The 23,912-nt window shown below is 38.7% G+C and overlaps 1 protein-coding gene across 3 annotated transcripts in view; it reads left to right on the top strand.

Annotated features, from left to right (window-relative positions):
• LOC134531128 (ATP-binding cassette sub-family G member 4-like) overlaps positions 1 to 23,912 on the top strand; it is a 350,550-nt gene that overhangs the window by 247,242 nt on the left and 79,396 nt on the right. For all 3 annotated transcript variants that reach the window (XM_063366709.1, XM_063366711.1, XM_063366710.1), the window contains exon 5: positions 9,559 to 9,748. In XM_063366709.1, coding sequence (XP_063222779.1) covers positions 9,559 to 9,748 — 190 coding nt within the window. The remainder of the gene's footprint in view (positions 1 to 9,558; positions 9,749 to 23,912) is intronic.

Below are 23,912 nucleotides of genomic sequence, written 5' to 3'. Positions count from 1 at the left end.
AGTGCAAAATCCTTCCTGCAGCACAGCAACACGTTCCCATAGCACAGCTATAAACCCAGAACAGAAAATACTTAATTACTCATTAACAATTAGAAAAAATAAACTCCTGTGACAATCCCAGTAAACGTTTTACGGTATTGGAGCCACCAAAAATTAATATGCTAAAAATGTAACTTTTATGGCTACATCAAAATGTATATCGACTTAAATTACTATATCGAAAATTGCTCCATTACAATAGATTTTAATATTTTTAAAAATATCAATACTCATCATAAAAGTGAACACACGAAACCAAAAAAAAAAAAAAAACATTACCATATTTGTGCGATAACTTGAGCAATTAAAACAACTTCATATCAACTGTGTTCGAGAACTCTGTAAAACTTAACTAACTAACAGCATTAAATATGAGACACGAAACGCCACCTTGTTACTCTTACGTTTTACGTCTCGTAATACAACTACAATATATAAATAACACATTAATACTGAAACGACGATCGCAATGTCCAGGTATTCCTCTATACCAAAGACAGTTAAAATTGAATCATCAAGGAATTGCCTCATGGTCCGGCCTTTGAATATATATACTGTACAGAAGTCGCGAGTGGATAGGATTTACTCTACGTTTTTCAGGAGCGTATGATGAGCAGCTTGGGAACTTCACCGCTGCAGGGCGCTGCCGTAACGCCCTGTATCGTCTTAGGTTGTTATTTACACGTTAGAGCGCAGCACTGTCGCCCGCTGTCATTCCCCGCACCCCCTACCCATCATTCACTGCAGCTGAAGGTCGTTCAACGGGAGGGGGAAGGGGTGTTTGAAGAGTTCGACACTTGTCCGCTAGGGACCACCACAAGTCGATGCCCTATAGATGGTGGCGATTGCGGCGGTGAATTAACCAACTACCTCAAACCGTATTAGAAATTTTAACCTGGGCTGGCGACTTCTAACAGTGTGTGTGTGTATGTATATATATATATATATATATATATATATATATATATATATATATATATATATATATATATATATTCAAAGGTCCGGAATATGTCGTCCAGTCCAGAGCCCCACGCCTAGTCGTCCCCCGTCCTCCTTGCGCCTGTGGAGTAGCGCTCTCCCAACTGCTGCAGCACTCTGAACCACCGGAGGAAGTCCCAGCGATGACTAGAGCACTCAGGCTGAATCACTGGCCCCGCACCATCTCTCCGAACTCGTTGATGACACGACCGAAACTGCACCTGGTACACTCGTTCCAAACACGTCACGTCCCTTGTTTCTCTATTTAAAACAACCAGCTGTTCTGTCCGGGTAATATTCACAAGTCGTCAGTGGTTTGTAGTCGTGATCGGCCTCTGTCCGCTCCGCCACAGTACGCCAAACACGTCGTGTATGCCCCCTTGTGTTTACATCACCTTACTCGCTCGCTTCTTCACTCGCCCGGTGACTAAAAATTCTGTTATGTCACCGCGAGACTTTTCAAACTTCAGGCTCTAACCTATGCATCTAATTTTACCAAATTCCGATGAGCGAGTTTTAAGTTCAACTCGCTCCGCGAGTTCCAACTCGTTGGGCGTGTTACCTTTACAACTGGGCTGCCGGGTTACCTTGCTACACCGCTGCGCTAAGTCCCTTATGGCTGGCACAACTTCTTCCTCCTCGATCGGGCTGGTCCGAAGTCTAGATATACTTCTTACCTGATGCAGAGGCCAAGTCCAAATGCTCCGGGCAGCGCGTGGTCGGACGGCGTGACGCTGTGGCATCAGGCGACGACCGGTGACGTCTGTCTGTAGTTCTCCGATGCTCTGCCTCTAGTCCAGCCCGCCCCTCTACGACATTACAGGACAGTGCAGAGTGCGGGCGGAAGGATACACTGCTGAACCAATTTCAAGGCACGTGACCTGTCACGCGGTCACTCCCACGCCCGTCCCGGTCACGTGGCAAGAGCTGCACAAGCTTGCAGAGGGGTTAGACAACCGTCAACGCCTGGATGTCTGACGGGTCGTCTGCCTTCAGGAGAACAAAATCGGGAGGGAAAGAAGAACGTTGCGGTGAATCAAAATACAACCGCAACAAATACACAATTTCTATGATAGTGTTTTATTGTGAACAAACTTTACGATACAAGCTAAATTAAACTTTATATGCAATTTAATAATTTAATCAACTAAAACAAATAAGCTATATTATTTTTACTAGCTAATTGTAACCTTAACATTGCATTGTTAAAAATATGTTGGTTTTATTTCTAATAAGTGTGTACCGACCTAATTTTTTTTTAGCATATTTCCAAAAGTTTTATTCAACCATCTACACTGAAGGGAAGGCATCCACACCTCAGCCTACTGTGCCATCCCTCAAAATTGGAACCTTTGGAAGTCGATCTATGTGGAAGAAGTGTCCCATCAGCGTTGCTGCCTCGTGGTTAGATGTCTTATTAGAATGTAGTGCAGCGTCATGGAAGTTGTACATGAGGATGGGATGCTGCTTCATGGAGCCGTGGTTTAGGACTTGCCAGATTCATAAACCGAAAGCTTTACATTCTCACGTTTCTTAGATTATTGAGTGTCAATTTGTTTTCAATAATAAGCAGAAAAAAACTGAAGTTAACCCCGAAAGCCATGGTAGGCTCTGTGATTGAGTTCCTTTATTTGGTGATCCAGTTTGCATCGATCAGATTTCCTTTTATTATTCCTCGCCGTTCTGTAATATAGAACCTCGAGCAAACTCAGGTATTATAAAATCTCAGGGTATGCATATAAAATTTTAATTAATCACACATTTTAATAGTTTGTTAAACTTTTAGCAAACAGTATTTTGTAAACATTTTGTATAAATTAAAACGCCAGAGTAAGTTTAAACAATGTGTGAAAATGTGCCTTTGCCATGTTTTTGTATAACAGATAAAATCTTTTGAAACTTTATAATTCCTACAAGTATTGCGATTTGTAGTGAAATAAATCTTTACAAATAGACAAGTCTTAATTTTTTAAAGTTACAATTTTTATGATATCTAAAAGTGTCAACAAAATAAATTTACTTTTTTTAAAGATTGTATCAATTATTCTGCAACAGCGCTGCACATTTTATTATAAGGACATTTAAGAAGCAGCACTGGGTTGTTATTTCGAAGAAATACTACATATTGTAGCCTTACCTATGGTGCGACGTCCAAAACTTTTTACACAGTTTTTCGTTTTCCGTATCATAGTGCATAGACCCCAAAACCATCGTCAACTCAAAAGTATATATATATATATAAATATATATATAAATATATATATATAAGGGTGGTCCTTATTTATAGGGGTGGAAAAAAAACTTCGTCATTCCCGGTTGCCCACCCCTCATTTTTTCTCCCCTTTCCCTTTAAAATGACGATACCCAAAATATCTTTTGAAAATTTTAACGTTAACCCGTGCCGCATCGCCATTGAATATGGCACTGAAGGGTTAAAAATTAAAACTCGCTAATAAATTGAAAATGCTGTTAATATTTTTTATTATTTTACAATGAATATTTTTTAGTAAAATAAATACAGATTTGGAATGTTTATAAAAAAGTTAAAATCAAACTTAAACAGATTTACGTCTTGATGATTTTTTTTCTTGCATTCTAGGGATTTCATCCTATAATCTTCGACACAGCCTTGGGGGGGGGGGGGGGGAGAATAAATAACTTCGTAATTCTAGGTTCCCTAACCCTTATTTTTTCCCCCTTTTCCGTTAAATGACAATATACAAAATTCCTTCTGTAAATTTAAATTTAGCCCGTGCAACATCGGCCTTGAATATGGGGGAAAAAGGGTAACAAATTAAAACATGCAAATAAATTAAAGATGCTAATAGATATCATTTTATTTTCAAAATACATTTTTAATAAACATTTAGGTGCTTAGTAAAATATTATTTCCAACTTAAACAAATTTTCGTTTTAATTATTATTATTATTTTTTTGCAATCAGGGAATTGTTTCCTGTGGTCTTCAACACTGAAAAAGGAATTGTCTTTGTTCTTCATTAGCTGTGAACAGTCCGTTAAAATCTTGTATTAATTTCACGCCCCTCTCTGCCGTGTCATTTACTACTCTTAAATTACTAATTGTTTTTTGACTCTCTAAATATTCATCGTCTGCGTCCCAAAAGTATGGGCTATGATTCAAAAAGTTAGTGTTGATTTCTAATTTTTTCAGAAAATTTAAACTTTTTTGGGAAATGAAGTCTTCAATATTTTTATCTGAAACAAAATGAAAAAAAAAAAATCCATAACCATTTTTATTATACTCTATAATAATAACATTTTATGTATATGCCATATAAAAATGGGTTTTGAGCCAAGCATGGTTAATAATGACAGGTTTCCGTTATGTTTACAATATTTTCATAAATTTCATAAGCAAAAATAAATACAGAAATGATCTTCCTGTAAGGTAAAAAGTATCGCATGGAGAAACGGAATACTTTCTTTCCGTGTTGAGATTTTTCCGTTTTAAGTTTTCAACAATTTTTATTTTTGATGATACAGCAACATTTTGATCAAAAAGTGCTAAAATAGTAAAATCTTCTGATAAATACCATAAGTGACTGCAAAATTTCTTCAGTGTAGCAGACGAAATACCTTTATTTATGGTTTCATATTTTTTCAATTGTTTTATAAATAGTAAGTCATTCAATGGCGCCTGTACAGCTAACGAACACTCCAGCCAGGCTTTTACATAAAGTTTCACTAAGAACACACATATATTACGTAAACTGTTAACTTCAGACACATTCAAGGCTAACTGACGACTGAAAAAAAAAACATTTTAAAGGAATACAAAGCTTTCGCCATCCATCGGGCATGATGGAGAGCTCCTGGAGGTTTAATTTTGTAGTTCTGTTCTGGATCCTTTCCAAAAAAAACTATGCTCAATTCTGTCAGTTCACGGTAATCATGTTTTAATTTTTGTTTTGCAGCGCATCATACAAATAATTTGTAATGTTCGCATGTTCTTGTTCAACCAATATTTCTTTTAGGTAAGTTTGCCCCGTGATATAATTTTCGTGATCCAATGTATTCCATTGTTATCTAATTTTTTTTAAATAAACTATATCTGGACTGCACGAAGCCTTTGAAAACTCCTGTTCGAAGACACTCTGCAAAACGAGTCTGTGATGTCTACAGGGAAAGTATATTAGCTCTCTTTCGGCATATTGCTCTAAATACGTTACAGCGCCACTGAAACGTCCTGTATTAGACGCAGTAGTGTCGGAGCACATAATTTGAACTTTTTATTGCAATCCCCAGTCTCCCAGAACAGTCCAAACAGCTGAGGCCTGCTCTCTTCCTGAAATATTTTCTAATTTTGGTACCCCCAACAATTTTTCTTTGTTACCATCATAGGAAACTATAACTGACAGCCTTTCTTGCTTTGGATCTTGCACATTCAATGCTGGAAGTAGCTTACCGTCCCAATGCACAGTTACAAACTTAGGCACATCCTCTTGAAATAGTTGTTTAATTTTCTGATAGTTATTTTTCCTAAACCTTTCTCTATATCTTTGTAGAGAAGTCCTATTGAGAGCTATATATGTTATGTTAAGTCCTAGTGCTTCAACTGCTGCTTCTAAAATGAATACTGCATTCCGTTGACTTATTTGGCAACGATCCAAGGCTGCCATTAACTTCGGTGTGAAAATGCATTTCCGACCGCGCATTACTTTATCCGGTTCATCGGAATTTTCTTCGGCGGGTCCTGTTATTTAGGTGGGCCAAGGTAGGGACAAACTAGATGAAGGTATGTCGGATGAATCAGACTCTTCAGAACTACTTTCTGCGTCAAAGTGAAATTTAATATTACCCTCGCGGTGTGCCTATTCTTTGGCCCTCCTTTCATCAAATTTAATGGCTCTCTCGATTGACCGTTCCTCCCTATTTGTCGTCTTCTTGTCAATCCCGGCAAGACACCCTTTCCGTCCAGGTTCCCTTTGGACCTGCAAAAATATTTTATCTTCTTCTATTTTAATTAACTCCAGAGCATTTGCATGCGCGATATCAAATAAATTATTTACATCTAATATGAATTCATTCTCACGCTCACGCTGCGTTTCCGATGACCGATGAGATCTCCTTTGTAGGTTACGCAATGAGAATGTAATTTGAGTTTTTCCTGGCAATGTTGCAGTGATCTTGTAGGGATCCTTGCCTTCTCCCAAAATATTAAACACTCCCTTATCACTAAATTAGCACTTTCGGCAAGAGACAACTTCACTTTCCGTAAATTATAAAATAGAACTGAAAGTACTTGCTTGTTTGAGGGTAGCTTGCAACCACAAATTTGGTGAGACACTGAACCCACTAAATAAACATTCGGCACTTCTCAAATTGTAACACATACTTGCTTCATAGCGGGGACTTGTAACACGCACTACAGCTCGAGACAGACTGAGAAATAGATCTGAGAAGTGCAGGAGGACCTAGGCTCGGACATGTCGAGGCTTGCACGGACATGTCGAGGCTTGCACGGACATGTCAAGGCTTGCACGGACATGTCGAGACTTGCACGGACACGCCCGCGCCGGGAAGCGCTTCGTCCTGCCAACTTCAGGCTCGATGCGGCACGGGTTCCCGACCTCTGATCCTGAGTGAGGGCTCGTTTTTATCTTTTAAATATCAGACCAAAAGAGTTTTAATGGGTAAGGTTTTTTGAAAAACAGAAAAATTGTTATAGCTCCCATAATATGACGACTATCACATCCGTTCGAACGTATTGTTCCGATTTAATAATGTGGGGAGAACTGCTAGGTTCGTAAGGGATAGCCTAATTAAGTTTTATTGATTACTAATAATTACATTAGTAATAAATAATCTTACTTAAAAAACCTAATCACCAATTACTCACACTTAAGAATGTTTATTCTTCTCAGGTCACTCAATATCTGTCAAGTTCCGCAGTTCGCACTCCTCACTGGAGTAAAGCTCAACAGTGGTTCGCCTCTTACCCTGCGCTTGTACACGCATACAGTCTCTCGCCACTCAGCCGCACTCTCACCCTCGAAAATGGGAATTTTGTAGGAATTTTGAGTCATTTTGAGTCAATTTGAGTCTTTTTGGGTCCAAAATTTCCGCTGGGGGGGGGGGGGTGTATTAACTTCCAAAACACCCTTCCCTGTGCTCGCCTATGGGGAAGTATCAGCGTGAACTTTCCTTCTTGAACTGTCGGTCAGCTCCTGTGCGACAAGTGCTTAGCTGTAACTTAAACAACTCCGTTCGTATTCGTGACGCTTGGGTTACCCAACTGTGTCTGTGCAATGAAACACGAAGCCTAAGATATGAGAGACTCTGAACACAGATCAGTCCCGAGCGCAGCTGAAGTTCGCCGCTCATTATGCAACTGTCAAGTCGGAATAAAATATACCATTAGTAAAGAATTTATCAGTTTTCGTGATTTTAGAATATTTTCAAAGTTACTGTCCTAATATAAACAACCTTTCATTTCAGGTTTTTACGATCAACTAGACGAGCGAAAATCTACTCTACCGGGAAAAAAAATATAAAAAATAATGTATTTTTACGATAACTTTATTTATCTCATGCATCTAACCTACCTTTTGCTTTAAAAAAAAAAATCAGAAGATCCACGAACGTGGATTATTGGTCGTCTAACCCATGGTCGTTGAATTTTTGGTTTCCAAATGAACTTGCAGAAGTGTCCGCTTTCAAATTGGACGGTGTCATCAGCTATAAGCGGATAGGGCGTTTGGCCAGGTGTAGTTATCATTAAAATATGTTCGTACCAACAGGTTCCGAAGAAAGTTCTTGTCTAGAGAATTTTAGCGTCTATATTTGACTCGTGTTACATGGTCAAAACTGGTAGGCAAGAGATAACACTTAAGTCTCAAATAGCAATAAAAAAAACTCAAAAATATCCGATAAAATATCTCTAAATTCGATGAAATAACATAACTACACACACACACACACACACACACACACACACACACACACACACACATACATATATATATATATAAGTGTTGAACACTATTGTCATATTTATTTATTTTTTTGTATTTTAATCCTTCCAGCTAACCGATATTAATGTATTATAATATTTAGTAATTGTTTAAGTATTCTAAATAGTAATGTATGTAAGTTAACAGTTTTATTCAATGTTTGCACTTTACTTCAGACATGGTTTACGCAGTCAAAAACATCCCCAAGAATAACAATCACTTAAAAATATTCGTAAAAGAAAATGTCTTAATATTTTATCTTTTTATAAGAATAACCATACACATTCATTAATAATTTGAAACTTTCCATAATAATTGTATAAAACATGTTATTCTGGCCAATTTTATCCAAATTTGTTATTTAGTAGATTTTTAAAAATATATTCCTAGATAAAATACTAATGTTTCAGAAAGTTGCCATTTCTTATGCCATTATATATATATATATACAGTATGTATATGTATATGTATATATATATATATATATATATATATATATATATATATATATATCAGCAATATCTCTTTTACCTCAATAAAATCACCCTTCACAATAATATTTATAATATGGATCACTCATAAGAAAACCCTTAAATATTAATGTTGTGTATCATTCGTGCTTGTTTGAATATGGAATTTAATACTCTAGCTAACTGAATTACAACATATACTTCATATTTAATAATTCACTTGTACCTTAGCATTTTTTTTAACTTTTCTTTAGATAAAGAAAACTTATATCATTAACTATAAAAAAAACAAAATATGTAGAACTATTTAGCTTGAAAAAAGTATTTCTCTGTTAGACTCTTTAAAAAATTCCTAAACAATAAGATTTTTTTAAACCATTTGCCTATTTTATAGCAAGGACTCCTTAGTTTATATTGAATAATTAGCATGAGTACAAACGAAGTCGGACTGTAGAAAATGTTATAATTTTATTTCCGCCCTTCAAGAAGGATGACTCAGTTATGTGTAAACTGTAGGGCCTTTTCGCTAACCAAATATGTTTAGCATTATTAGCATGTAATCAATCTCATTACAACCACATCTGTTCTCACATTTCAGAGACTCGCTCTTGTCTATGGGCTGCCAGGTATCAGCGGTCTCTAATTTGAAAGTCAGCTCCTGTTGTGATGGTGTTCGCAACACAGTGTGTTCTTAAAAACTAAGGGTTGGTAGAAAGGATAAAGCTATAATGAAAGGGTGAGGTGGGGTCACGAAAACCACGGCCGACTTTTTTTTTGTGACACTTTGGTTTGAAAGAGGAGAAAGAGAAAGCGAAGAAAGTGTGTATTATACAGAATGCCAAACAAGCAATTGTTGTTGAGTAACTTTGGGCCAGAAACGCAACCCCGCGAACAGTATCGCACTACTCCATTGGCTGAGAGCAGGGGCGTCATGTCATGGAAGCGCCGTGACTAGAACGCCCCGCGGGAAGCAGGCCGGTGCGCAGTGGAGTTGGTAGTCTGGCCGTGCTGACTGTTGGCAGTCTGAATGCAGTGTCTGGACTGTGTCGCGAGAGTGCGGTGAGGTGACCGGGAGCGCGTGTGTGCGTGTGGCAGGACGAGCAACCTGACGGGCTCGGTGCTGATCAACAACAAGGAGCGCAAGCTGCGACGCTTCAGGAAGATGTCGTGCTACATCATGCAGGACGACCAGCTGCTGCCGCACCTCAGCGTGCTGGAGGCCATGACCATCTCCGCCAACCTCAAGCTGGGCAAGGAGACGAGCGCCAGTGCCAAGCGCATCGTGGTGAGTCCCTCTGCGCGCGCGTGCAGACTGCTTATAGTCAACATTTCCTTATTTCAATTGTTTGTGTCACTCCTAGCACGTACTGAAAGCATGGAATTGTGTGGTGTACAGTTTTGGATTAATCGTTCGAATATTTACATTTTCGGAAAGGATAGCCCAATTAACCACATTCACTCTCCCCACTGGAGCTCAGTAGTATATAATAGTATGTCCGGGGACAGGGTTCAGGGTGAGGTGCTGAGGTTCCGACCGCCATGTTGGATTGTGCCGACCGCCATCTTGGATTGTGACGACACGGTGGTCATCTTGAATGACCTTTGACCTTGACCTTGGTGGCCATCTTGGATCCGCCAACTTGGATTACATCATCGCCGCCATTTTGTTTTCTAGAACATTCCGCCATTTTGATTTCCGGAATTTTGAATGATAATGTCACCGTTGCAATTTCTGTTACGGCCGCCATCTTGAAAATCTTTATCATCGGATTTTTTATGTTATAATAAAGAAAATTTTTATTATTTATAAAAAAATTAATCAATCAAATTTAATAATAAAAATTTAATAAAAAATATTTTTAAAAAAATTAATAAAAAAATTATTTTTCAAAAATTTTAAAAAAATTTACACTTACGTAATGGAGCTCGGAGTCCTCAGTCGAACCTGGCGAGGTCAAAAAAAGATGGCGACAGGTCCTTCTCCCATGGAGGCAGCCGGCAGACTGACCTCCCATCACTTATCTCAAGGTATTTATATGTATCGTCAGCTAGTACGACGTCATGTCCACCATCTTGATAATATTTATTTATTATCCAATTTTAATGAAAAAAATTTAAACTTATAAAAAATAATCAAATTTTTAACGAAAAATCTAAAAAAAAACACTGTAGCACATATTGTTGCATATCTTTAATTCTAGAAATTTGGCATGTTTTGTAATGCCAGCCATCTTAGATGACTATGACATCATCGCTACACTTTAAGTTACATCCGCCATATTGGATTCTAGAATGTTGCACATTTGTTACGGCCACCATCTTGAAAAACTGTAATTTTGTATGCTAGAAATTTGGAAAAAATTTCAAAAATTATAATAAAAATTATTAATCAAATTTTAATAAAATAAGACATAAAAAAAGCACTTACGCCTTGAAGACCTCAGTTCGAACCCGGTAAGAGCCAAAATTAAAAAAAATCGTCGACAGATCCTTTATCCACGGTAGCCATCGGCAGACTAACCTCCCACCACTAATACCAAGGTATATATCATCAGCTGGTATGATGTCATGTCTGCCATCTTTTCTTCGTCTGATGGAAGCCACCATCTTGTTTTCGTCTGCTAGAGTGTGCTGACATCATGTTAATTTAATTCTTACCCGCTAGAGTTCAGTAATCATTTATTATTATTACTGTGACACCCACCATCTTGTCATTTGGGCGCCATCTTGGAATTGTGTAATTATTTAGTTAGAAATTCGGGAAAAATTCCAAAATTCACAAAATAATATTTTCAATCAATTTACAGATTGATTCGATCAGTTCTTGTCCTTGGTTCGATACTCGATCCTTGCAATAATGTTTCATTTTATGTAAAAAATATTAATTTCAATGAATCATGTTGAAAATCCTAAAAGAGACTTAACATCCTCTACTACCAGCCTCCAGTAAGCCATCTTGGAAATTTGTATTTGTTGGCCCATAAATTTGGAAAAAATTTTAATATTCATCGAAAAAATCACTCATTAATTAACTGATTGAATCGATGCTTGGGCAATGCACAAAATAAAGTAATTTAATTAAAAATAACACAAAATTGACAGGTTCGAGATATAAATTACCACAAGTTCTTTTACAAACATAAACTTTATTACATAAATTCTACACTACTACAAGTACAAACAAAATACAGGCTATTTACTAAAGTCTTTAGCAATTCTCGATTTCTTTATCTGCTACCCACGGATTAAAGCGAGGTGGAAAGCCCCACCACTTGACGCAGGATCGTCCATTTCTACATTTTATCATTTTCTCCACCAAGTACGTATCGGGATACAACGTAGGCTGAATCTCTTCGGCATAGAAGCCGCCACGAATAGGTTTGTGGTCCAAATCTTCGAGGTAGTAGGTCCTAGGCTCCGGTTCACGAAGATGTGTCACACGGAAAAGTTCAGGACTCCAGTTCGCAGCGAAACCTTTCTCGAAGATGTCTTTCTGCTTGGAGATTCGCACAAAGTCACCGACGTTAGCTTTAAGCTTTTGTGGATCTTTCTTATTTGTGTTGGAAAACACTGTTCGAAGCAGACGATTGTTCGTTACGTCCTTTGGCTTCATTTTCGTGGTAGAATGCACTGTAGAATTATACTCACCTATTAGTTTCGGCAAGATGTCAACCACTTGTAATTTCCATTAACCGTGAACTGTCGCCACATCTTGGAACGCAAAGTTCTGCTAAACCTTTCAACAATGGAGGCTTTGACATTACTAAATGTAGAGTAATGTTTGATGCCATACTTCTTCATCAAAGCCTTGAAGGTTGCATTGTAGAATTCTTTCTTGAGATCCATTTGCAGGTGCGACGGTACACGTCCATCACGCAAAATATTGTCCATGGCCTTGGCTACTTCAGTTGCAGTCTTTGATTGTACAGGTCTAGCCCAAGCGAACTTGCTATAAACATCGATTACTGTCAACATGTACTTGAAACCTTTATTCAATCGGGAATATGGTATCATCTCAACAAGGTCCGCCTGGAATAAATCATCAATTCCGTGAACTATGACTTTGCGACGAAGGTATTTTCGTCTAGCAGGAGCATGAAGTTCGTGAGCGATTCCGGTTCTTCTCATTGTACGTAGCCGGCTTCCCTCAGTTCTTCGAGTATGGAGACTATTTCGTTGATTTGCGAATAGTTTCCTGCACCAAGCGAAGCGTGTAAAAGTCTAAGGCGATCAACCAATTCATTGGGATCGTCCCAATACACATAGTCAAAGTTTTGACCACTTACTCGCTTTTTTAAACCTTCACCATGTATTGTTATTTCACTGAAGAGATTAGCGAGAATGTCGATTTTTTAATGATCTTCGTCTTTATATACGCCACTATCTGGATCGTTAATGCGAAAATGTGCATTGGTTAGCTCTAGCAGTTTTTTGTACTCTTGTAAATCTTTGTGAGAATATCCTTTAGGCTCCTTGCGAAATAGCAATTCGTACAGACCCGGAGTCCCGCGCGTTTTGAACTTTTCTACGCGCACAATATTTCCTGGTAGAAAGTCTTTATTTAGCTCCAAGGAACCACTTATTATGTTTTCTGTACACTCCATAGGTCGTGTCATTATTCCGACTCGTAAACGATATCAGGTATGAACGGACCATTGCATTAATTTGGTGTACCTTTTTCGGTATTTTTTTCTTGTACATGGACTCTGTACTCGTAAAGTCCTCTTCTTCTCGATCTGGTTCATACTTTCTCTTCTTTACAGTTGTCATTTCATCTTAAAATTCTGCCTTCAAAGTGATGGTTGGTTCTTCCTTATTTTTAAGTTCGTCCAGACGACTAGTGATTGGCTTAAATATCTCTTCATTTTCCATCTCACGTGCAAGTCTGGTTCGTCTAGCAAGTAGATATTTTTCACAAACAGACTGTTTAGCACGATGAAGGTCACTGGCCAAGTCCGACATTGTACTGGCTGAAAACATATTGCAAGATCTCCTTTTATACTTTTTTTATTCGTTCGCAGAAACTTCTTTCTTGTGTTTGGCTAAATTCGAATTTGTTGACAAGTGAGTTAGTGATGCATGCAGACTACTTTGGAAAGTCCTCAAATCGTCACGTCTTTGTGCATTCGATACTTCGATCATGTCGCGAATTCGAGAATCCGAGGCTTCCACGTGCTGGTCGATGGCAACGAGATACTCTAGTAATTCGTTTTACACACTTTCTACTTTTTGAGCCAGTAGTGAAATGTATGTGCGGATATCGTCGTCGTGAGACTTGAGAGCAGTACGTAAGTCTCGACTGCCACGGCCGAATTTCCAAATGCTATGACTCATGTTTGATGATAAACTAATCGAAACCTTGTCTTCTATAGAGGCCAGTCCTTGACTATAACTAGGAATCCGTGCTTAGTTTTTCCAACACAAGGAGCACATGTCTTTGAATTCCTGGATATGTCATGTCGGTGTTTACGTGGTCGTCATAAGCGTGACGTAAATTAAGTTCATCCATGCGAAAAAGTACTATGACGTTCGCGTTGTCACGTACCAGATGCTTGAGAATACGACTGTATGTCTGACATAGGTAAATACAGTCCACTTTGGCGTGCCTACCCATTGCAAAGTACTTTTGTATTATGCCTTGCTTCTCGCACACGACATCGTCGAAAATAAACACGGAATTGGCTCTTGCTTCACCAGGAGGCACCACATCCGCATTTTCATTAAACGGAAAGTACTCCAGACCGTCCACCGATCGTAGAATCGTTTCCAGGCGCTGGTACTTTGGCTTTATCAACGATTTGGAATAGAGGTACACATTTTCGAACCTAAGACCGTTTGGTTCCTCTAATAAACTCAGTAGAACGCACGTTTTGCCACAGTTGGACGGACCTGCCATTATGCATCGTACGGTAGAAGGCAACAGTAAGCCATGACGTGATTCGCGCGCACAGGCTTCGTCGTCTCGTGTTATGCGCACGGGAAAACACGCTTCTTGCTTGACGACTTGCATTGTACTGACAAAATTGTATAAAAGCAAACACATTTATAATTTATGGTCAGTTGTGCGTAATGACTCGAAGAGGTAAGAACAAAAAACACATAGGTGCAGGACTCGTAAACTCGCTGATAAACAACCTACCCTTCGAGCTACACATTCCCGGCTACAGATTCTGCGACCCCGGCACTAAACTAGCGAAAAGGTTAGCTCGAGGCGACAAGGGAATTAATTCTCTCGACGAAAAGTGCAAACAGCACGATATAGCCTATTCCCGCAGCAAGGATCTAGAATCTAGACACCAAGCCGACGAGATATTGGCACAGGTAGCCGAAGATATAAGTAAATCATCAAACGCGGGGCTAGGAGAGAAAATCGCGGCTTGGGGCGTTTCCGAAATCATGAAGGTCAAGAAGAAATTAGGCATGGGTGCCCGTCGTCGTCGTCCCAGGCCCTGCAAGCGCAAGACACGGAAAGCCAAGAAGGGCAGGTTTCTACCTCTGCTGCTACCCGCCCTCGGAACGCTCGGCGAAATCGCTGCAGGCGCAGCAAATATTGCCAGAGCCGTTAACATGGGCAAGAACCAACGCAAACAGTTAAAAGAAGCATAACGACACAATGCCAATATGGAAGTCATTGCCATCGGTAAAAAAAAAACGGCGCGGGGGCTCTACCTTCGGACTCACAAAGCAGGTCGAGGCATGAGAAAAAAAGATTAAAAAAATCCTAAGTTCCTTGCCGAAACGACCGCTCGCCAACGTATATTTAATCAAATACGCTCGAAAGTTTTCTTTGTCGATATTCGGTATGGCATTATTTCCGAGGCGTGTTTATGCGGGACACTTTACCTAGCAAGCCAAAGACTCGTGAGTGTGCCATTATCAATTTAGATGTGTTGTCAGGTCGTGGCACGCACTGGGTGGCGTACATAAAGTCCGGAAAAATTACCGAGTACTTCGATAGCTTTGGTAATTTAAGACCTCCGCCAGAACTTAGGCAGTACCTGGGCAGGAATACCACACTGTTCTACAATTACGAAACCGAACAGTCACCTAATCAAACAAACTGCGGACACTTGTGCCTTCGCTTTTTAACTAAAAAAAATTTGCCTATAAAATAACTGTACAGATATGAAAATTTATTAGTCATGTTTATAACCCTTATCTTTTGGGTCGCAGTTCGGAGCTGCGGGCAGTCCATTTCCCGCCCATGGAGTTGGAAGGAGATTGATGTATCGGACTCGTAGATTTTCAAACGTATAATGCCATACCGAATATCGACAAAGAAAACTTTAAGATCCACTTCCTGAAAATCTATGGGAGCGCGCATGAAATACATTTACCTGTTGGTGCGTACGAGCTGAGAGATATAGCAAGTTACATCAAGCACACAATGTCTCCAAACACCAATTTTCAATTACGCGATAATTCAAATACTTTACAGTGCGAATTTTCGTGCAGCGAACAAGTTGACTTTACGAAATCGGGAACCATAGGATCGATGCTCGGGTTTCGAACCAAAAATATATGCAGCCAACACAGAACACGTCTCCATGCGAACTGTAAATATTATGTCGACAAATGTCATTAGAATAAAGTGTAATTTAGCAGACGGTGTTTACATAAACGGTAAAACAAGTAGTTGCATTTACGAGTTTTCGCAAATAGCCCCACCGGGATATAAACTGGTAGAAGTGCCGCACAGCATCATTTACTGTCCACTAATCAGCAAGACAGTACACGAAGTAGTCGTCTCCATAGTAGATCAGAACGATAAACTAGTAAATTTTCGTGAAGAATAAATTACATTAGGTCTACACTTGAAGCAATGGGCATAAAGTTTGTGACACCGAACAGCTATAAAAGAAATTGCATCGGCGTGAATAAGATCAGTTCTCTACCAGACATCGGTGCATTAACACCTGACAGCATAAAGTATCTTCTGAGTATTGGACAAGTGCCGAATAAATATAGAAGACGAAATCCTCAACGTGTTAGATCCGGTCATTTTTTATGACAGCATTACGAAAATGGAATTGCACGAGTACCAGCCTTTCCTGCTCGGACCGTACGCACTACCTTCAGAAGTACGCATTGCTGTACAGCACCAAGATATCTGTACTTTACCTTCGGAGTCATTTCTACGTATAAGAGGCTCGCTGACAAAAGCGGATGGTACGCATCCGACAACGACGTCAATATCCTGCAATGGTATTCTTCACCTAATCGAACGCATTACATATGTACTCAATGGCATCGAGGTAGACCAGACAAGAGATGTAGGCATAACATCTGCTATGAAAAATTACCTTTCGCTCACGCCAAATGAACTGTCTGCTGCAAAGATGGCCGGTTGGGCTCTCGAGGATGAATATAAGCTTCCTGTTTATGCTGAAGGAAAGTTCTAAGTTGTGTTCCTCTGTCCATGCTTCTTGGATTCGCTGAGGACTACAAGCATATAATCATTAATTCGAAACAAGAGCTCATACTGCTTCTAGCCAACACGCATATTAATGGAATTGTCGCCGCTGCAGAAAACCCTCAAGATGTCTCGCTAACACTACAGTTTATCGAGTGGATGCTGCCCCTCATCCAAGTGAGCACGGTTGAACGAGTCAAGATGTTGAAGAACATAGAAAATGGCAAGACCGTTGATTTGCCATTCCGGTCCTGGAGCCTGGAAACTTATCCTCATAGTCAACGTATTAATTGGATAGTAAAGTCCAGCTTCGCTACAGAAAAACCAAGATGCATCATCGTCGGGCTTCAAACCGGGATACAGCTCAATGCAGGAGTAAGTCGCTCCGTATTCGATTACTGTCAAATACGTAATGTAAAAATATTTTTTAAACAGCAAAAGTTATCCGTACGTCGACATTAACATGGACTTTGAAAACGGAAGATTTCTTCTCGCACATCAAATGTATGCCAAGTTTCAGCAAGCATACTATGGGCGCAGACAGTCACCAATACTGACTCCCGACAGTTTCAAAAACAAGGCTCCGTTAATGGTGTTTGATGTTTCCAAACAGGATGATCGAATAAATTCAAACATCATCGACTGTAGGATCGAGATATCGACTAGCGGAAATATTCCACCAAACACCTATGCTTTTTGTCTGATACTTCACGATCGGCTTGCACCGTACAATTGTAGAGACAAACTTATGAAAATTCTGATATAAATACTGATTCGTTTGCGATATTAATTTAGTTACGACCGAGCATTGCTAGCGTCAAGATGTACTGCAACCTGCAAGGTTTCCAGAGCCAACACGGATTCGTGCTCAAGGAAATTTCCGTCACCTCCGGAGACAAGACACGAACCCGCACCTTCCGACTAATGTAGTATACCAGTAGGCGTCGCGTATATAAGTGAGGTTCAGATGACTGGACCCTCAGTCCACCTCTGGTCGCGGTGTCGTGCGGATCGGATAGTTAGACTTGCATAACATAATAGACCAGTATCTATCTATTCATGAGAACTCTATGGCATCATTACCATTATTAACACCAACCTGGATGTAAGGTCTACCATCAACAGTGCAGAGCCCGATGACGTCGTCAACAGCTACACCTACTCTCTCAGCACAGCATGAGATTTCAACGCATGCAACATCTTCCGCAGAGCAGACCTTGAAGGCTTCTGAAATTAACATTTCAGCAGTGTTACAATGGTTGTCAACAGTACCAGTGACATAGATAAAGGAAGCAGCATCCAAAGGTGTTCCATCACCCAAATGTACGTACTGTGACAAAATCAAAAACTTGAAATTATGTGATTATGTAATACACAATTGTAAAAATAACTCTGAATGTATTAAAAATCAATGCAGCAGGTGTTGTAGTCAGTTTATACACAACGGAAGATTAAAACGACACATGTGGTTTTGCAAAAGATGGGTTGAACATTCATCAGAATCAAGCTGTATCATCTGTGGCAAAACATTAGCAAATATTCCAAGTGCAAAATTGCATGAAATATACCAATGTCCTTTTAATGAAATCGATCATTCTTCTCTATTTGAAAAATGTGGTGTACCAATGAGTCGACCAGATAAACTAAAAAGTTATTTAAAGATATGCCAAGGACTTACTTTGTACTCTATGAAGACTTTTTAAATCGAGAACTGCTCTAGACTTTAGTGAATTGCCTGTGTTTTTTGTACTTGTAGTAGTGTAGAATTTATGTAATAAAGTTTATGTTTGTAAAAGAACTTGTGGTAATTTATTTCTCGAACCTGTCACTTTTGTGGTATTTTTAATTAAATTACTTCATTTTGTGCATTGCCCAAGCATCGATTCAATCAGTTAATTAATGAGTGATTTTTTCGATGAATATTATAATTTTTTCCCAAATTTATGGGTCAACAAATACAAATTTCCAAGATGGCGGTCATAATTGCTTACTGGAGGCTGGTAGTAGAGGATGTTAAGTCTCTTTTAGGATTTTTAACATGATTCATTGAAATTAATATTTTTTTACATAAAATGAAACATTATTGCAAGGATCGAGTATCGAACCAAGGACAAGAACTGATCGAATCAATCTGTAATTTGATTGCAAATATTATTTTGTGAATTTTGGAATTTTTCCCGAATTTCTAACTAAATAATTACACAATTCCAAGATGGCACCCAAATGACAAGATGGTGGGTGTCACAGTAATAATAATAATAATAAATGATTACTGCACTCTCTCGGGTAAGAATTAAATTAACATGATGTCAGCGCACTCTAGCAGACGAAAACAAGATGGTGGCTTCCATCAGACGAAGACAAGATGGCAGACATGACGTCATACCAGCTGACAATATATACCTTGGTATTAGTGGTGGGAGGTTAGTCTGCCGACGGCTACCGTGGAGGAAGGATCTGTTGACGATTTTTTTTTAATTTTGGCTCTTACCGGGTTCGAACTGAGGACTTCAAGGTGTAAGTGCGTTTTTTAAAGTATTATTTTATTAAAATTTGATTAATAATTTTTTATTATTATTTTTGAATTTTTTTCCAAATTCCTAGCATACAAAATTGCAGTTTTTCAAGATGGTGGCCGTAACAAAAAGTGCAATATGCTAAAATCCAATATGGCGGACATAACAAAGTGTAGCAATGATGTCAATGTCATCCAAGATGGTGGGCATTACAAAACATGCCAAATTTCTAGAATTAAAGATGGTGATCTAACAATATGTGCAACGATGTTTTTTAAGATTTTTCATTAAAAATTAATTTTTTTTATTAATTTTAAATTCGATTCATTAAAATCGGATAATAAATAAAGATTTTCAAGATGGCGAACATGACGTCATACTAGCTGAAGATATATATACCTTAAAGTAAGTGGTGGGAGGTCAGTCTGCCGGTGGCCTCTGTGGGAGAATGACCTGTCGCCATCTTTTTTTTTGGACTTCACCGGGTTTGAACCGAGGACTCCGGGCTCCATGACTTAAGTGTAATTTTTTTTATAAATTTTAAAAATTTTCTCGATTTTCTAACATATAAATTATGTATTTTCAAGATGGCAGCCATAACGAAAATTGCAACATTTGTTTTTTAAATATTTTTATTAAAATTTTATTAATTGTTTTTTTTTAATTTTAGAATTTTTTTCATTAAAATCCGATTATAGGTAGATTTTCTGGATGGCGGAAATTGCAACGGTGATGTCATCATTCAAAATTGCGGAAAACAAAATGGCGGAATGTTCGAGAAAACAAAATGGCTGCGATGATGTCATCCAAGATGGGCGCCAAGGTCAAGGTCATCCAATATGGCCGTCGTGACATCACATTCCAAGATGGCGTCGGCACCTCAGCACCTCACCCTGAACCCTGTCCCCGAACATGCTATTCTATACTACTGAGCTCAACTCGACAGTGGCTCTACCTGCTGCTTGTCTGTTGCCTCTCACCTCTAACACACTTCCTCGCACGACTCGCTCGGCTGCCGCACACCCACCACAGTCCCGATGCACTCGCACGTCGTATGCTTTCGCTCACCAAGGGGTCACTCGCCCTCATCACTGCACTTCCCCAGAGGCTGGCGTCCCCAATTTTATACCCCTCAGCACCCTTCTGGAATGGTCTCGCACCCATTTGACTTGATACGTCATCAGGGTCACTAAGCCCCGAAGTTCCCTGAACAATGGCGTCCTAGTTACGCCACTTCACGCAGGCGGAACTCTGGGACCGTTCCAAACCCTCCAGAACAGCAGAGAAGGTACTATGGAAGGGGAAGTTGGAAGGGAGGGGGAAGCGAGGCGCGGTTGCGGGATTAGGCGTGTAGCCCTAATTGACAGCATTACACCGGTGGGCCTCGCCTCTAGTATACTCGTAACAGTATGTAACTTCCATCTTCAAAGACTTTATTTTTAAAATATTGTTCATTACAAAATTTAAATGTTTCCCAAAAACCCTGAAAAATTAAGTTACATATTACAGTTTTGGGAAAACTTATTTTTTATTGATTTAGAATTATATGAATGATAAACTAAAAATAAAGTTTTTAAAGGCGAAGGATACATACGAACATACAATCTAAAACTGTGTACCAAACAATTCCATGCTTACAGTACATGCTAGGACTGTCATAAAAATTTTGCTATCACGTTCATAAAATACAATAAATAAGTAATTGTTTATTAGAAATAGCTTTTTATAAAAAAAAAACACATATAGTTAAATTGTATAAGTTATCTAAAATCATCACGGAATATCATAAGCATAGTAATTGATGATACTACACCGGCCCCTCCAGGGTTGTAGTGGCTCCGAACCACTGGGCCCGACTCTGGCTGGAGCCCACCGAGGGGGTGTGGGTGTCCGCGAGGCGGGATGACGCGACGCTCGCTACTGCTTCTAGCGCGGCATGGCTCTGAGCGCAGTCTTCTCTTCGTGCATAGGCCAACTATGAGATCTGAGCGGTAACCGTAACATTATATGAAGATAAAGGTGAAATGAATGTATCTTAAGTGCATTCAAGATTTCATGATTTCGTGCCTAAATATTATTCTAATAACAAGAGTTTTAACCTTTTTCACTTTTCTAAAAATACAGTTACCTAGTAGTAAGAAATAGCCGGCCCGGCTACTGGTTCATGGCTCGGAAGCCGGGAACCGGTATCTGCCATTTTGGTTTGTGATTTCACGGTGGTCATCTTGATTTCTGACGTCACAGCCGCCATCTTAAATTCTTTTGTCACAGCCACTTTCCACTTTCTTCAATTCCGATGTTACAGCCGCCATCTTATTTTTGTCTGCTGGAGTTCGCTAACTTAATTATGTAAGATCATCCATCTTGTTTTTATTTTCTGCTATATGTCACCATCTTGAACGTCCGCGATTTTTGTTTCCATTGTTTGTTCCTAGAGTGCGCCAGCATAACTCTGTCTTCTTAATTTAAAGACGATGTTCCATTACTTACCTATGTTATGACCCATATAGACTTATTACAATAATTTTTATACAAAATATATTGGAAGCGATTTGATTCGGACCTCTAGTACATATGGAAAACATATGCCTTTGACCACATGGCCAACGATATATTTACCAGACTGAGAAAAAATAAGGTTTATATAAAAATAACACATGATCGGTCGTGTATTTTTATAATATAAAGGAGACTGAGCGGACAATTTATATTTAATACTTGCTACTAGAAGCGCTAGTGTTGCACAGTGCACACATATAGTTGTTAGGGAGCGCTGCCGCCATCTTTGTGTTCAATATATAATACTAGGAGTGCTAGTGTCACATTTTGCAAACATCTGCTAAAGTTCGCTGACACTATATTTGATTATATTTTACCCACGAGATTGCAATAGTATTTATTACCAGAAATTCGTGTCATCCACCATCTTGTCAGCCATATTGACGACCATTTTGAAATGCTGTAATTATTAACCTAAAAATTTGGACACATACTAAAAATTATTTAAAAAATTTCTTATTACTACATTTTTCAATATATTTCAGTCCTTCGTTCGATCCTTTTTCAATGAAAAATTGTAAATTTAGCCTAAAAATCCCTATTTAGTTAAAAATAATAAAGACATCTAAGCAGCTTAAAATTCCCAGATACCAGCCAACAGTTAGCCTCTGATGTTATATTGCCATGCATCTTGAAAAGCTATAATTATTAAACCTAAAATATGGGGAAAATTCTAAAAGTCATTAAAAAAATTACTTATTAAAGTATTGATTGACTCGATATATTTCCGTCGTTAGTTAGATTCTTGGACAGTGCTAAGAGTAATTAAAGCTTAAAATAATTATTAAAATCTTTTCCCATCACCCTTTATTAAGTTTATATAATTTTCTCTACGAAAAATTACTCTATACAAGACAACCGTCGTTATAATGTTTTCCGTGTACGAGCACCACTCCCTGCCCTGAGCAAATGTGTTACTGCTCGTGTTCTTGTGCGGCCATGCACAGCATTTGGCGGTCGGGTGGATGCACTCCTTAGTGCAAGGCTGGCTTGGTTCCGTTGCTGTTTGTCTCTCAATTAAATTGCTACAATTTTTAATTGTTCTTTTAGATATGTTTGGTAAGAAAGAAATATAGTTTTAACATTGGCCTATCAATCTTCGTATCACTATGGCTCGACACGGGTGCTGCTAGCTCGGTTTTACGAGAGTATTGCATCCATCACGTGCAATTTGCAACAAAAAAAAAGTTACTGTTTTCTAATGTGTGCTTTATGGCGCGCTACACACAGAACCCGCCTAATCCCGCCGCATTGCTCCTTGGAAGTAGCGTGCCTAGGGTATATTAGTCACTGTTGGCGCGTCTCAAGTCTGGCGCTGTTATGGTTAAACTAAAAACATCAGCATGAGCAGGAGCGTTCGCATTTCATTTCAGAAACCTCTTTTGCCTGCTGTTTGCTTTCAAACTATTTCCTTTTTTTGGTGGGATTGAAATATATATAATATATATTATGGGTCATTCCACGCAATAGGGAAAATTTCATATCCCAGCCTCATTTCTTAAATAAAAATATTGTCCAATAAACGTGACAATTTTTTTTTAATACTGTACTATAAATTGTTTTAAAAGACAGTAAACTTAAAATGTCAGATAATTTAAAAAATATATTTTTAAAAAAATAGTTTAGCCTGGAAATATCATTCCCTCACTGTTCCCCAACCACAGTTAACATGTTGTGACACAATTTATTTTTGAAAGTTATGAGCAATGAGATTTCATAATTATTAGGGTTAATCCAAATAATTAAATGTTTTAGAAAATGTGTACATTTAATTTTTCCTACCTATCATCTTAAAAATAAAAAAAATTAAATTATGTCCCCATGTTTGGGTATCATTCCCTCACATCTCTATGTTAACTAATTTTCTGGCCAGTAGATGCCTATGAAGGCTATTGCTAGTGAGTCAGTAGATAGCTATTTTAGTTGTTGATGTAAAGCTGTGATAGTTGCAGGCTCAATGA

Source organism: Bacillus rossius, chromosome 3, assembly GCF_032445375.1.
Source record: "Bacillus rossius redtenbacheri isolate Brsri chromosome 3, Brsri_v3, whole genome shotgun sequence".
Lineage (NCBI taxonomy): Eukaryota > Metazoa > Arthropoda > Insecta > Phasmatodea > Bacillidae > Bacillus > Bacillus rossius.
This window is presented reverse-complemented; position numbering and strand designations above follow the sequence as displayed.